General features: G+C 68.1%; 1 protein-coding gene across 2 annotated transcripts; it reads right to left on the bottom strand.

Annotated features, from left to right (window-relative positions):
- Positions 1-9,353: 9,353 nt before the first annotated feature.
- EFNA4 (ephrin A4) lies at positions 9,354-15,143 on the bottom strand. Of its 2 annotated transcripts, XM_055696829.1 has the most exons (6): positions 14,830-15,143; positions 11,587-11,879; positions 10,382-10,450; positions 10,163-10,222; positions 9,825-10,088; positions 9,354-9,727 (listed from the first exon to the last, which is right to left on the bottom strand). In XM_055696829.1, exons 1-5 carry the CDS (start codon positions 15,126-15,128, stop codon positions 10,000-10,002), a joined length of 810 nt encoding a protein of 269 aa, XP_055552804.1. In that variant the 5' UTR covers positions 15,129-15,143; the 3' UTR covers positions 9,354-9,727; positions 9,825-9,999. The 2 variants fall into 2 exon arrangements, with proteins under 2 accessions (XP_055552804.1, XP_055552805.1); XM_055696830.1 differs by lacking the exon at positions 14,830-15,143 and having other exon boundaries at positions 11,587-11,932.
- Between the last annotated feature and the right edge of the window lie 1,222 nt (positions 15,144-16,365).

The following is a 16,365-nucleotide window of genomic DNA, read 5'->3' as shown; positions in this document are numbered from 1 at the left end:
AAAAAGCTTCTATTAATTATTCATCTGGAGAAGTGAAGTGAAGAAAACACAACACATGGAAAAGGGCTTTGGCTGGCCCAGGGGGGTGGAGGCAGGGGGGTGCTGGGGGTGCAGGAGGGGCTGCAGGGGCCGGGGCACCCAGGTGCCAGGGTGCAGCGGTGGAGGCGGTGGCAGCTCCCTCCCGGTGCGCCCTGGGGCTGGGGGATCCCAGGGGGCTGCGCACCTCTGGAAGGGCCCAGCAGCACCGCGCTGCCACCATGGAAACGCCTTGGCTCGGCAAACCCATGGCAACACACACCTCCACATGGAAACCCCCCGCTCATGGCAACGCACACGCTGCCGCCAGCACCCGCGCAGCGCCACGCTCCCTGGGGGGGACCCCCACGCCGGGGCACCCCAATGTGCAGGGCCACAGTGGGAGGCACGGAGCGCCCCGGCGGGGATGGAGGGAGCCGGGTGGCTGAAGGCACCCTGTGCATCACAGTGTGCACCCACCAGGCATCACCCCCGGGGCTGGGGGACATCACCCCCTGCTGCGGCAGCGGCACACGGAGGGGGCTTGGCTGGGTTTTGCTGACCACAGCAGGAGACAGCATCTGTGGCGAGGACGGCTGGGGGATGCTGCCAGCTGGGTGGCGTTGCTCTCAGGAGGACACGAGTGGCCTTGAGCTCTCCAGCAGAGCTGGGGCACCAAGCAGTTCCGTGCGGCCCCCACCTCCTCCACCCCGTGCCTGTCATGCTGAGGGCCAGCAGGTTTCTGCTTCAAAGCAGGGGGGACCAGAGCAAAGCCCCCCACCCGCCAACTGGAGCAGGCAGCCATGGGCACCGGCTGCGGTGGCTGCGGTACCCAGAGCAGGGTGGGCACAGGGGTCCTGCTGGCTGCACGTGCCTGGCAGGGCAGGGAACCCACTTCACCCGCCCTGGTTAATATTTAACCGCGGCTTCCTGTGACAGCATGTCGCAACCGCAGAGCAGAGCCGGCATTCAATAAATCATCGCACCAGGCTGGGAGCTGGGGGGGGCGAGAGCGGGGGGCAGCAGCAGAGCAGCGCCCAGCCGAGCGAGAGGGGGAGCAGATAAATAATTCATTAAATAAATAAACATGGCGAGAGTGCAGGGAGGAGGCAAGAGTGTAACCAAGAAAGGGCTCGGTGAACACGGGCATGAAATATTCACCAGCCACACCTACACGGCCCCGAACATGCTGAGCTCAGGGCTCCCAACCTGCCAGCGCGAGCCAGGTGCCGGCACGTGTCCAGCCGGACATGGCAAGAACATGCTAATGGCATGCAGAGCGGGTGGCCAAGGCTACACGGATGTGACACCCAGGTTGGAGAGCGGGTAGCCGGTAGTGCCGGCATGTCCGCACGAAGCCCAGCAGCCCCCAGGCTCCTGACAGTGCTCGGCCGTACAAGCTGGGCAGCCCCGCGCTGGCGCTTGGGCACCGTCCCACCAGTGAGCGCGCCCGGCTGGCATGCCTGGGGAAGGGGCTCACCGTCCATCACCCGCCCGTGGGCTCACGGCCGCCCTGCTCCTCGCTGCCCCTTTCCTTTTTTATCCCCAAGTTGGTCGGTCTTTAAATTTGAATGAAGGCCTCACGGATGGTCGCGCCGCGTCAGCATCTCGGTGAGCGCCGAGTGAGTGCTGCCCTGGTGAGGGTGCGGGGTGCTGAGCCCCACCACAGCCAGAGAGAGGGGGGACCCCCAGCCCTGGGAGCACCCCACGGGAACTCCTGGGGCTGCTTTGGGGCTGGGCTTGGAGCGATGGCAGCGTGATCCAGGGCAGGGATGTGGCACGGGGGAGGTGAAAACGGGCGGCAGTGCCACCAGCCACCAGGCCACCTCCCCAGTGAGCCACAGGTCCAGCCAGAGTGGCCTCATGCCGAGGGGGGGGGCTGGAGGTGAGCCCCACTACGCAGATGGACATGGGGGTGATTCGTTAATTAGCACCTCAGCAGCTTGAGTTAATTGATGCGGAGCTTGATGGCGTGTGGGATCGCAGAGGAGGGTTAATTGCCAATACAAAGCTGGCCGCCAGCAGCCCGGCCACGGCTGCGAGCGGGCGGCTGCACCGGGTGGCGGCGGCGGCGCAGAGCCGGCCTGTCGGAGGAAATCAGCTTCCTCACGGAGCCGCCAGATGAAGCCATGAGCAGCTCCCGGCCCTGCCGCCTGCCAGCCCCGCGCTGGCTCATGGCACTGGGGCCGCTTCCGCCGCCCGGCGGGGAGGAAGCCGCAGGATCCCTGCCCTGGGTGCCAGGCGCCTGCTTGCTGGAAGCCTGGCTCCGGCGGGATCCGGCGTGCCAAATCCCACCAGCCCTGGGCGTGCGGGCACCCAGAGGTGCCAGGTGGGAGGTGCAGCCAGCCAGCTCCTCACGGTTCCCACGGCCTGGCAGCCGCAGTCCCCCCACGTCACCGTAGCACGTGGCTGTGCCGCTAGCGGATGATCCCAGGTAGAAACAGGTCACCATGCTGCGAGGCACAAACCGGCACCCATGAGCAGGCTGCTCTCACCTTGGACCACCCTGCAGCACCACGGGTGCCAGACTGGGCTGCTGGGGGATGCCAGGGTCCCAGTTGTCCCCTCTGCCACATCCCGTGGCCTGGCAGCCCACGTGCCGGCGGTGGAGGCTACCTGGCAGGAAGCGCCTGAGTCAGCAGCCGGCACCGGGTGACTCAGCCGGCTTCTCTCCTCTCTTCTCCTCTCCTCCTGCATGGCAAACCTCCCTCCCGGCCTCAAGAGCACTCCAATATCATCCACCAGCCCAGCCCCTGCTGCTCCCCATGGCCATGGAGAGGATGCACCAGTGGGTGAGAGGGCTGTGCCGGGAGGCAGCCATCCGGCATGGGCATGGCCGGCACGGTGGGCACTGGCACCCAGCCCTGCCGCAGCATGGCAGCCGCAGCTCCCCAGGGAGGGGACAAGTACATGGAGCTGGGTCTGTAGCTACTGGTCCCAGTACTCAGCTCCCCGCTGGCCCATTCCCTGCCTGCCCTGGAGCCTGGTGCTCCCTGCACCCCGGTTGTGCCGCCCCAGTGTCCCCTCCACAGTGGCTGGGGGCTTCAGAGGCTGCAGGAGACACCAGCTGGGGTGGGGGCTACAGACCGCTGCCCCCCCATCAGACCCAGGCAGTCAGTGGTGGCAGTGGGCAGAGCAGCAATGCAGAGCTGAGCACAGGGGTGATGGCACGTGTGGCTACACCACAAGGAGCCATAAATGCCCCGCACTGAGCTCTGCTGTTCCATCAGCTGCAGGAGCACGCAGCGCACAGCAGGCACAGGGCCACTGCACACCCCAGACCCCCAGGGGACACACACCCCAGGTGTGCCCTCACCAGAGCCCTGGCAGGGCCCTGCAGCATCGCTGGGGCTCAGCCCCAGTGGCCACTGGTGCCAGCACCACACCAGCTCTGCCGTCGCTGCCTGCGCCCAGGGTGCCATGTGTAGCCCGAGGGTGAGTGCACGGGGGTGTGCACGGCAGCACGTGTGCCAGAGCTGTTGGCATGTGCAGGGGCTCCTCGGGGCATCACTGCGCTGGCAGCTGTGTGCATGGCACCATGGCACGGCCCCGGGGTGCCCTGGGGTGCTAGGGCACAGGGTGGCTCCACAGTGGTGCCAGGAGAGGCATGAGGGGTGACAGAGCTGCTGGTGGCGCATTCGTGGGACTGGGCAGGGACCTGGCCCGTGGTGGCAGGTCAGACCCAGCACCCATGCTGGTACAGGATGGTGGTGCCAGAGCCCCACCAGCCCCGGTGGCAGAGCTCTGCAATGCCCATTACTGGGGCCTAAGTGATGTTAATCCGATCGAGGGGTGACAGGCAGCATCAATATCCTCCTCCCGCCATACATAGATCACGCCGCAATTAGCATCTGCTGCCGCCAGGACTGGGAGCACCCGCAGAGGTGGAAGGGGGTGGCACAGGGTGCCAGGCTGGGGGTGATGGGGACAGGTCCACACTGTGACCTGCCCCAGGTTGTCCCCATGCTCCTGCCCTGACCCTGCAGGCGATGGTGCCAAATGGGGGCTGGGGCTGGGCACAGGAGTCCTGGGGGAACTGGGAGTCATCCTGGGAATCCCGTGCTGGCACCGAGCTTGGCAGCATGGGGCTGCTCTGGCTTTTCCCTGGGGATGTGCAGCCAGCTCCGGCACTGCCCACCCACGCCTCGGGGACAGCCCATTCCCGTCTCATCCCAGGCTGGAGCCACTATGATGGGTGACCCCCTGGCCTGGGCTTGGGGAGAGGGGCTGGGTGCGCATGGTGACCCTGTGCCACCATGCCCTTGGTGCTAGGCAGAAGCGTGGGGAAGCAAACACTCTAATAAATTGGGGAGGCAGGCGGGGGGGGGAGACTCAGGATAAAGCATGCAGGCGCAGGAGATTTCAGGGCCTGAAATATTCATCAGGTTTGATGCGGCGCCCGCCGTCATGCTGGCCGTGAGCGATGGCACGGGGTAGTTTTAATAATGCATCGCTTATAAAAGGCTCGTGAGAGGGGCTGGGGGTGCGGGGTGAGGGCAGCCATGGCTCAGCGCTCACCTGAGGCGCTGCAACGTGGCAGGAAGCAGAGCAAACCCGGGTGGTCCCTCCACTGGCTGCAGCGGCCGCAGCCCCGTGCTGCCTGCCAGGCAATGCCACGGCGCCCGGAGCTGGGTACCGGCAGGGGACAGAGCAGGTGATGCTGGTGGCACCACCTGGGTACATCCTGGTGCAGCTGACGGAACACAGAGAGGTGCTGAGGGTAGTGGGGTGACCTGTGCCACCAGCACCCACCACCCAAGAAGGTGGCAGATGACCCTGGCAGTGGGTGCCCAGCCACCCCATCTGGGTGGTCCCATGCCTGGGTGCGAGTGTGGCCCCGTGGCCCCATGTGGGGTGTTGCCATCGCAGCCACTTCATGCTCCCTCGCTAAATAATTCAACACATCGATCCACCTCCTGCTGCACCTGCTTCTGGCCACTGGCCGGCCACACCGCACTCCTGCCAGCCACCATGACCTGCCTGTCCCTGTCCCTCTCCCCGGGCTGGCACTGGCAGGGACTTGGGAGGTTGCCCGCGGTGGAGCTGGGCCCACCAGCCCTGTGCCCACTAGCCAGATGCTAGCTAGGCAGCACTGAGCTCTTGCATGGCTAACGAGGTCTTTGCCAGGGAAGCTCGTTAGCAGCCTGATGATCAAAGGAGCATGGGGCAGATCAATGAGCATGTGGAGCAGGCACAGAAGCGCCGCCAGGGCCCCTGCCATGAGGAGGGATCCCCTGTGCCCGAGCCTGCCAGCCCACCCAGGGACCCACCTCCACCCTGTGCCCAGGCACGGTGCCCGCAGCTCCAACCCTCGGTGCCGGGGCCCCTCTGCCCCCCCAGCCGAACACACACCCGGAGGGATGGAGGGGTAGCGAGAGCTGTGTGCCTGCAGTGCTCCGTGAGCCGCTGTCCGCCAGGCTACCAGGTACCAGGGCTGCGGTGACACCCTGGCACCCAGCCCCACTGCCAACCCTCGCAGCACCCACTGTGGGCACCCTTGGGAGATGCTGCCCTGGGTGGGCACCCACCAACCCAGCCCCTGGCTGCCCTGGGGGTGCAGTGTGCCGGGGGTAACCCCATGTTGTTTACACCAACCCGTCACTGTCCCGGCCCCCATCCCAGGCACTGCTGAGCTGCAGCTCTGCTCTGCTCCTGCCAGCTGGGCCGGTGCCAGCCCCAGAGCCCTGGGATAGACCCAGCTCTATTAAAACCAACGAGGGGCAAGAGGACAAGAGGCTTAAACCCCAGGCAGGAGCCCTGCCTGCACGCTGCCCATGCGCCCCGAAGTAGGTCCCACACTGTGGGCTGAGACTCCCATGGGCCACCATCCCCATCCCCGGGGATGCAGAGGGGTGCCAGCGCAGGGACCCCAGGGCGCAGCAGAGCCAGTGCCAGCACCGCAGACCTTTGGTATGTGGCAGGTACAGGCAGCACCGACAGAGCCGACAGCTGAATCGAGCTGCCACTGCAAGGGCAGCTCCTGCCCATCGCGGCTCTGCCACAGCAGGATTATTGTCCATCAGGATTACAGCTGGGGGGGAGGGGGCAGCCCTGCCGAGCTGCTGCTGGCACCCCAGCACATGCAAGGGCACAGGTGGACGGGCACAGGCAGACACCCAAGTGCACAATGGGAGATGCATGCAGGCATCTGCTGCGCCCATAGCGCTGGGTGCACAAACCCGCTGGTGGCCAGGCTGGTGAGCACACCCCACGCTCCTGCGTGCCCTCCCTGCTGTGCCAGCTGCCACCGTGGCCTGTGGCCAGTGGAGGTGAGCAGCGGTGCCCTCTGCTCCGACCTAGCAGTGGGAATGGGCCATCGGAGACGCAGCCACCCACCCAGCAACTATCCCCATCCCCATGGGAGTGGGTGGGATGCAATGGCCCTGGCACATGTGTGCTGCGCTGGTGTGAGCCGGCACGCCTGGTGCATGCGCCCTCATTGCTATGGCAGGTGCGGGCTCGGTGCGTGCGGCTCGGGCTAATTAGCCGGCACAGGCCGGCTCCCTCCAAAGCCCCTGCTGAGTGTTTTGCTAAATTATAACCTTGACGATGCGCATCATCAGGCGGCTGCTTGACGAACAGCCGGCTCTGGCCCTGCGCACCCAGCGCTGAGCACCAGTGCGGTGGTGCAGAGCTGCCTGGCTGGGGTGGCAACACACAGGATTGGCATCACGCTGGGGTAACATCCTGCCACATGCCCAAGACTGCTGGGGGATGCAGGAGCAGGACTGAGGCAGGTGATGGGCTCTGTGGTGTGGCCCAGGGTGCTGCAGAGCCTGTGGCCAGTGCCCCGTACCAGTGCATCGTGCCCAGTGGTGCCACGCTCCTTGGGGCCTGGCACTCATGTCCCCTCGGCTCAGCATGTCCCCTCGGCATGGTGAGCCGGTGGCCCCGTTTCCATGGTGACACAGAGCCATTTCCCATCTCTGGGATGCTCTCGGCAGCTCTTGGGTGGAGGCTGCCGCTGCTGCCCTACACCCATGGATGGAAGATGGGCAGGGATGGGCCCCACCAGCCTGGGGGGGCCATGTTTCTCCCTTGCAGCCCTTGGCAGGGGGGCCATGGGCCCCATGTCCCACCTCGTGTCCTGAGGCTGCCCTTGGGATGACCACGGTGTGTGACCTCATCCTGGCCCGGGGTGTTGGGGTTTGCTGGGGTCCCTGTTCCAGCATGGCTGGGTGGGGGGACCCCAGCAGCGTGGCTGGCTGGGGGACCTGGTGCCAGGAGTTTCTTCACATGCTTCCAGGAGCACCACGGGGCTGGGGGGCCTGTGCCTAGGCTCGTCCCAGTGCCATGGTGCACCCATGGTCCCCATCCTGGTGGTGAGCGAGGCACAGGGCTGGGCACAGCCACACCACGCATCCATCTCTCCTCCTGCCATGCCACCGTGTCCCCAAGGCTGTTGGCACAGCCCACCGCCTCTTTATCCCTCTCATCATCTCCAGGCTGCCTATTACCATTTTGCATAGTTTTCTGTCCCGGTGATAAATCTTTCCTTCCCCATTCCCAAGGGTTTAACCCCCACCCGCCTGCAGCACCTGGGGCTGCCCCGTGGGGCACAGACCCACCGGCTGAGGTCACCCAGGCACCCTCACCCCACTCCTGTCCCCAGTGGGACCTGGGTGGCCTGGCAGCTGAGCATCCTGGCTGGCATGGGTTGCAGTGGGGAGCTGGGGGGTGGGGGGGCTGGCATTTGGGTGGGGGAGCCCCAAGGCAGGGAGATTGCGAGACAGAAGGGATGGGCTAATGGAGCCTATTCCTTTAATAGATTCAATTTCTGCCGCGGCTGGCTGCGGGGCGCGGAGCCATCAATTCGATTCAGGGGACGGGGAATCTGATTTGGAGCGGCCGTGCCATCAATTAGCTTTTATTGATGGCATTGCTCATTGGAAGTCGATGGGATTTGAAGCCAGCAGCGGCTCCCGCATACCAAGCAACCCCTGCTCAAGGACAGGGCCCCACTGCTCCTGGACCCGGCACCCACCCTTGGGTCTCCCCCAGATCCCTCAGCCTCACCTGGGAAAGTCCCAGGGGGCTGGGGCATGGGTGGCGAGATGAGCAGCCCCCCAGCGTCCCTGCACGGGTGTCCCCACAGGGCACCGCGTACCCTGGCATACCCATCTAGGTGTCCCACAGGGTGCAGATCCCAGCATCGGGGCTCTGCAGGGCACCCCCAGCATCCCCGCACGGAGGCCCTTTGGGGGATGCCCCCGCGCAGCATGCCCACGTGGGGATCCCTCGGGACACGGCTGCTCCCAGCATCCCACATAGGGGTCCCTTGGGTATGCCCCCCCCCCCAGTATCACCCCCACTCCTGGGGGCCTTTGCGGACCCCGTGGTGGAGCCAGGCCCCACTGTCCTCCATGGGGATGGGGTGCCCCTGCCTGTGCAAGGGTGGGGTGCAGCGGGGGAAGGGCAGGCAGTGGCGTAGGGGGGAGGGGCACAGCGCGGTCGATGCTTTTGCTCAGCCTCTTGCCAAGCAGTTTCTCCGGAGAAGCCATAAAACCTGTCTGACGTGCCCAGCACCACTGCGGCAGGCGGCCGGCAACGCCTGCGCGGGGAGGGGGCTGTGGGCGCCCAGCTGCTGGCAGCACCATGGGGAGCCCGGTCCTGGCTGGGGCCCCCAAGGAGGGCAGCGGGGGGGCTGCACCCATGGGGTGAGGGGCCAGGAGCTGCTGCAGGAGCCTCAAGCAACCCTTCTGCTGGCAGCCAAGCCTGGGGCGCGCTGCTGCTGGCTCCATCCCGTGGCTGCACTGGAGCCACGGCCCCAGCAGTGCCACCAGATCGGCCCCCACCGTGACCTGGGTGCCCCATCAGCGAGAGGTGAAAGCCCAGCCATGGGTCCCGCAGCCCCCCACTCCGTGGTGCATCCTAACGGGGTGTGCAGCGGGCAGATGGACAGACAGACGGCGGGCCACTGCCCCACAGGCTGCCCAAGCCCACCCAAGGGTGCCCAGGGCACCCAGCTGGGGGCTCCAGGTGAGCGACCCAACCCCACCGCCCCCTCACCCCCATCCCACCCCAGGCGCCAGCAGCCGGCTCTGGGTCCCACTGGCAGGCGCTAACTGCAGGCAGCTCATCTGTAATTAAAGCTCTCCCTGTGACATGAGCCGACGTCTCAATATCAAATTGCTGCAATTAACCCCCCCCCGGCCTTAAAGGTTTGGGGGAGAGGGGCAGGGACCCCCGGGGAGCAGCCGCCCTGGCCCATGCCCCAGTATCCCTGTGGGGATGAGGACCACGGGGATGAGGACTGTGGGGACAAGGACCGTGGGCAGGAGGGGACCGCAGGCAGCGCGAGGCCAGGGGTGGGGGCTCAGAGCCCAAGGGCGCAGCGATCTTGCAAACACTGTATTGCTCGGCTCAGTCACTACCAGGGGTTAAAACCAAACCGTAGGGGCTGGTGACAGCACGGAGGACAGCGTCTTCCCAGAAGACAGATCAGTGTGTCCTCGTTGGAGGACAAGGCAACAGAGGGGACCGGGCACCTGCCTCCATCCAGCGCCCGGAGGAGCTGCCACCCTGCTCTGGGGCCTGGGGGTCCCCAGCCCCCTGGGGCGGGGGGTCCATGGGGGAAGGCACAAGATGAGGCGACGGCCCTGGGGCAGAGCAGGTGGCGGGGCAGGCGGCCGCTGAGCTGCAGGGAGCCCAGCACCGGGGCAGGGTGGCTGGTGGGACCGATGTGCGGCAATGCCGGCGGGAAGCGAGGTCCCTGGGAGGAAGAAAGCCCCGTCAGGGGATGCTGTGGTGCAGCAAGGGGGACCAGCCCCCAGGCACCCACTGCCCCGGAGCCCCCTGTCCCCCCTCACCTTCCAGTCCGGAGCTCCTAGCCCTGGCTTGGCTCTGTGGAGGTCCAGTGGGCAAGTTGTGGCCCAGGGCTGCCCCATGGGCTTTGGGGAGGGTGTGGGTGGCAGTGGAGGAAGAGTCTGGAAGCGGGCGGTGGGGCAGAGCAGCCCGTCTCCCCTCGATGGGCAGCGCTGAGGGTCAGATCCAGAGCAGGGCCAGGAGCGCAAGCACCAGACAAGGGGCGCGGGGCTGCAGCGGGGCTGTGATGCCCTGGGCGGACACGGCATCTGCCAGGGCAGGAGCAGAGGTCAGGGCGAGCCAGCCCCCAGCCCCCCCCTCCCCCCAGCTCCCCCATACTCACCCTCTGGCCCCCCACGCCCACGGGGCTGCGAATTGGGAACCTCTGTCACTGGCTCTGGAGCTGAAACAAACCCCAACGGTGTCAGTGACCGGCTCCCCGGAGACACACAGTGTCGCCACCGGGGCCCCGGTACCCCCCGAGGGGACCGGGCTGCCCCAGAGGCAGGGGAGGGGAAACCCCAGAGCTGTGGGGTGCAGCCGCCCCCCCAGCCGGACTCACTGGTGCCTCTGCAGCAGACGGAGACGCGCAGCTTCAGGCAGCGCCCGGCGCTCTCGGGGCTGGGGACAGCTGGGGCGAGGGGACACATCAGTGGGCCCCCCCCCGCACTGCCCCCCCCCCCACCCGCCCCGGGCCCCCCCGACGGCCGAGCCGGGGGCGCCCCCTGCCGACGGACCGCGCGCCCGGCACCCCCGTGCCCCCACCCCGCACCATGAGCCCCTGCACCCCGACCCTCCACTGTGCACCCCAATCGCTGGGTGCAGCCAAACGCAACCCCCGCACCCCAACACCCGACGGCATCCAGACTCCCCTGTGCACCCCGCTCTGCATGTGCCCCGACCCCAAGTGCAGCCAGACCGCCCTGCATCCACATCCTCGGCGCACCCCAATCCTCCTCCATGCACCCCAATGACAGCTGCATCCACATCCCCAGTGCACCCAGTTCTCCTCCATGCACCCCAACCCCTGTTGCATCCACATCTTCCATGCACCCTGAGCTCCTTGTGCACCCCAATCCTCCTCCATGCACCCCAGCCCCAGCTGCATCCGGGTGCAGGCAGACCCTCCCCACTCACCCCAACCCACCCGCATCCAGCCCCCCCATTCACCCCAACTTCAGTTATACCCAGACCCTGGCGCAGCCAGACCCCCCTCACACCCCTGGCCCTGCTGCACCCCGATCCTTGCCACACACTGGCCCTCCCACATGCCCCAAACCCGGTGGCACCCCAAACCCCTTGTGCACCCCAATCCCTGATGCATCCACATCCTTGGTGCACCCTGCTCGTCTGGTGCACCCCAGTCCTCCTCCTTGCACCCCAACCCCAGCTGCATCCACATCCTCCATGCACCGAGCCCCTTGTGCACCCCAGTCCTCCTCCGTGCATCCTAACCCCAGCTGCACCCACATCCCTGGGTGCACCACAACCCCCTTGTGCACCCCAATCCTCCACCATGATCTCAGCCCCAGCTGCATCCACATCCCCAGCTGCACCCCAATCCCTGGATGCACCCACATCCTGGTGCACCCTGCTCGTCTGGTGCACCCCAATCCTCCTCCATGCACCCCAACCCCAGCTGCATCCAGCACCTGGATCACTCAGGTGCAGCCAGACCCTCCCCACTCACCCCAGTCCCCCGTCCACCCCAACCCCAGTGACACCCACCCCCGGCCGCACACAGCCCCCCGCCCCGGGTGGACTCACAGATGTAGTAGTAGGTTTCTCCTGGCTGGAACTCGAAGCCGAGCGAGAAGGGGGTGAAGCGCTGGATCTTCTCGGAGAAGCGGTCGGGCCTGAAGGGCGCCAGGGGCCGGTTGCACTCCCAGCGCTTGAAGGCGCCGGGGCTCTGGTAGCAGCCGCGATAGCCCTCCCGGTCCACCATGAAGAGCGTGAAGGTCTCGGCCCGGCCGGCGGGCACAGCCCCCTCGTAGTGCGGGCAGTAGATGTCCAGGTAGTCATTGATGGCCACCTGGATGGTGTAGTCGTCCCGCAGGAACCTGCCAGGCAGGGCAAGCCGGGGAGCAGGCGCTGGGGGTCCCGCTGCCCCCCCCAGAGGGATACCCCACCGCCCCCCACCCCAGCACAGCAGGTAGATGTGCTTTTGGCGGAAGAGCTGCTGGGCACCAGTCTCCGCTCCAGGCCACCAGGCATCAGCTCGGATTAGCCGCAGGCCACTGGAGCTGAATGGGCTTGGCCGCGGCGGCCGGGGGGAGCCCAGCCACGCTGGCCGGGGGCACAAAGCCCCTCGCCCCAGGCGCCCGCCTCACCGCCCCCAGCACTGATCGGCACTGACACCCCAGAGGGGCCGCCCCGGTGATGCCACCTGCACCAGCATGGTGCTCACGGGGAGGGGGGCTGGCCAGGGCAGCGGGCACGGGGGGCTCCGCCAGCGGGGCAGGCAGGGGAGGGGGCCCGGCGTGGGTACCTGCACGGGCAGGCAGGCTTCGGCGTGGCTGCCGGCATGGCATGAGCTCACGCCTGTGCAAACAGCACGCGCGGCCAGGCCGGGGTGGAGCAGCCACCTCTGCAGGCACACACACGCGTGCACACACACACACACACATGCATGTGCACACGCTTGGTCCTGCCTGCCCAGGACAGAGAGCAGGAGCCCCCTCCCCTTCCCAGCCCCAGCAGGGCAGCACCCTCCACCCCATGCCCACATCTGGGCACGTACCGGCAGGGCTCCGGCCTCACCAGCAGCGCAGTGGCAGGGATGGGGCTGCCACCCTGCTGGAGGGGCTGCCCTGTCCTACTGGGGACGGGGCTGCTGCAGGGGCCCCGGCCAGCTCCAGCCCCCCCATTCCGCCCCAGTGCAGGCACAGGCACCGGTTACACCAGCACAACCCCCTGCCAGCTGCAGCAGGGGCCGGCGCATTAATCACGGGCTGGCAGTGCCGGGCTGGCAGTGCCGTGGAGCCGGGGGGGGGGAGGCTCTGGCCCCCGCTACCCCCCCCAAGGCCGGGGGCTCTTCGAAGACAGGACCAGGCGCAGGATCCCGCTGAGTCAGAGCATCCCGCCAGGCGACGCTGGCCAGGACGAGCCCAGGCAGGGCCGAGAGCTGCTGGGGGCTGAGGCCTTGCCCTGACCCTGCGAGGGGCACGCAGCCCCCCCCTCCCCCCCCAGGGCACCCACACGTGGGTATCCACGTCTCCCAGCCGCAGGGGGGGGCAGGCAGCGTGGGTGCCCACAGCCCTGCTCAGTGCGTGCCCAGGGCATGAGACCCCCGTGAGGGAGTGCAGCCCCCGGCACAGCACCCCAACCCTGCCGCCCCACTCACTGGCGGTGCCGAGCTGGGAAATGCCTAAAATGGAGGAGGACGAGGATGGACCCCAGCCCACCGAGGGCGGCAGAGCCAGTGGGCAGCACCCCTGGCTGGGGGGGGGGCTGCGCTGTGCCCAACAGCCCCCCACCAGCGGGCACATCTGCCACAGGGACCCATGGTCCTGGCAATGCCACGCACCGGCTTGGTGCCACCCAGAGTGACCCCAGGCTTGGTGCCCACCAGCCCCGTGCCGGGCAAGTGCGCCTGGGCTCAGTGCCACCTGTGGGTACCCCAAGCTCAGCACCACCGCGGGTGCCCGGGCTCAGCACAGCTTGGCACCACTGGGGGCTTGGCACCACCGGGAGTGCCCACCGGCTTGGTACCACCGGGGGCTTGATGCCACCATGGGCTCGGTGCCACCGGGGCTGCCTGCTGGCTTGGCACCCTTGGGGGCTCGGTGCCACCAGAACCGCCCACCTGCTTGGTACTGCTCGATACCACACGGGGCTCAGTGCCACCAGCAGTGCTCAGGGCTCAGCACCACCGGGGGTACTCACCAAATTGCTACTGCAAGGGCATGCCTAGGGGCTCAGCACCACCAAGGTACTCACCGCTCAGTACCACCTGGGGCTCGGTACCACCAGGGGTGACTAGTGGCTCAGTACTGCTCAGGACTCAGCACCACTGGAGGTGCTCACCAGCTTGGTACCACCTGGGGATGCCCTGGGGCTGAGCACTGCCTGGGGCTCAGTACCACTGGGGTACTCATCGGCTCAGGACCACCCTGGGGCTCAGTACCACTGGGGTACTCATCGGCTCAGGACCACCCTGGGGCTCAGTACCACTGGGGTACTCATCGGCTCAGGACCACCCTGGGGCTCAGTACCACTGGGGTACTCATCGGCTCAGGACCACCCTGGGACTCAGTACCACTAAGGATGGCCAGTAGCTTAGTACTGCTTGGGGCTCAGCACCACGAGGGGTACTCACTGGCTCAGTACTGTCTGGGGATGCCTAGGGGCTCAGCACCACCTGGGGCTTGGTACTACCCAGGGCTCAGTACCACTAGGGTACTCATGGGCTCAGTACCACCCTGGGGCTCAGCACTGCCAGGGTACACACCAGCTCAGTACCACCATGGGGCTTGGTACCACTGGGGATAGCCAGTGGCTTGGTACTGCTGGGGGCTCAGCACCACTGGGGGTACTCACTGGCTCAATACCAGCGAGAGATGCCCGGTGGCTTGGTACTCAGCACCACCGGGGATACTCACCGGCTTGGTAACGCCCAGGGGTGCCCGGTGGCTCGCTACTGCTCAGGGCTCAGCACCACCGGGGGTACGCACTCGCTCGGTACTCAGCACCACCGAGGGTACTCACCGGCTCGGTACCACCCAGGGGTGCCCGGTGGCTCAGTACCACCGGGGCACACTCACCTGCTCGCTGGCCCACCGGGGCTCAGTGCTGCCGGGGATGCCCGGTGGCTCGGCACCACCCGGGGGCGCGGTACCACCGGGCGCTACTCACCGGCTCGGTAGCACCGGCTCTGCCCGGTGGCTCGGTGCCCGCCGGCTCCGCCCCTCCCGGGAGCCCCCCGCCCGCCGCCCCGACCCCCCCGGCGGCGCGGGCCCGGGGCTCGGCAGGGCCCGGGGCGCACAAAGGCGGCGGGGCCGGCGGCGCTACCTGGGGTTGCTGCCGTTCCAGTGGACGGGGTGGCGGAGGCCGCGCACCGGCGGCGGCCACAGCAGCGGCGCCCACAGCAGGAGCCCGAGCAGCGGCGCGGGGCGCATGGCTCCGCCGGCGGCGGCGGGGGGCGGCGGGGCCGGGCGGGGGCCGGCGGGGGGCGGGGGCGGCCCGGCACGGCGGGGCTCGGCACGGCCCGGCCCGCCCCGCCAACTTCGGGCCAATCCGCGCCGCGCCGCCGCCCGGCAACTTCCCCGAGTGCCATTAACCCTTGGGGGGCAGCACCCCGCCACCGGCATCGGCACTGCCGAACCCGCCCGGCACCCCGGCACCGGCGACAGGACCGGCGGCCCCGCCCCAATCCAGCACCGGGACCGGCACCAGTAACCCCGAGCCCGCCCGGTACCCCGGCACCGGCACCCCCGAGCCCGCCCGGTACCCCGGAGCGCCGACACGCACCGGCGGCCCCGCCCCAATCCGGCACCGGGACGGGCACCGATACCCCTGAGCCCGCCTGGTGTCCCGGCACCGGCGACATGCACCGGCACCGGCGGCCCCGCCCCAATCCGGTACTGGGACTGCCGACATCCACCGGCACCAGGGCCGGTACTTCCATCAGCTGGGACCGGGACCGGCGGCCCCGCCTCAGTCCGGCACCCTGGTTACCGGTACCCCTGAGCCCGCCGGGCACCGGGACCTCCGACGTCAGTCGGGACCGGCGGCCCCGCCCCAATCTGGCACCGGTACCTCCGACATCCACCGGCACCAGCATCGCCCCGGCGCCCTCCCGGTGCCCCCAGCCCAAGCCGGCAGCGCCCCGGTACCGCGGACACGGACCGGCACCGGGTGCTCCCAGCGCCCAGCCCCGCCCCGCCCGGGGGCGGCGGGACCCGGGACACACGGCGCGGGGCGGGGGCAGCCCCTGAACACGCGTGCCCCGCACCCCGGGCGGCCCTTGCACACGCGTGTGTCCATGTGCGTGGCAGCCCCTGCACAAGTGTGTCCCCGCACACATGGTAGCCCCTGCACACGCATGTCCCCACACCCCAGGTGGCCCTTGCACAGGCATGTGTCCATGTGCATGGCAGCCCTGGCACATGGGTGTCCCAAACCCCAGGTGGCCCCTGCACACGTGTCTCCACGCCCTGGGCAGCCCTTGCACGCATGTGTGTCCATGTGCGTGGCAGCCCTGGCACATGTGTGTCCCCACACCCCAGGTGGCCCCTGCACACGCATGTGTCCCTGTGCATGGCAACACCTGCACATGCATGCGTTCATGTGCGTGTCAGTCCCTGCACACGCGTGTCCCCGCACCTCGGGTGGCCCTTGCACACGCGTGTGTCCATGTGCGTGGCAGCCCCCGCAGACGCGCGCGCCCACGCCCACGTGGCCCCACGGCGGCTGCCCCCCCATCCCCGCCAGGGGGCGGTCGCGGCCCAGAGCCCCTTCCTGCGCGGGGGCGGAACTTCCGGCGGGCGCCGCAGGGACTGCTGGGAGCTGTAGTTCCACCCGGGCGACCGAGACACTGCCCCCGCG

The sequence above is a fragment of the Falco cherrug genome, chromosome 19 (genome assembly GCF_023634085.1).
Source record: "Falco cherrug isolate bFalChe1 chromosome 19, bFalChe1.pri, whole genome shotgun sequence".
NCBI classification, from domain to species: domain Eukaryota; kingdom Metazoa; phylum Chordata; class Aves; order Falconiformes; family Falconidae; genus Falco; species Falco cherrug.
This window is presented reverse-complemented; position numbering and strand designations above follow the sequence as displayed.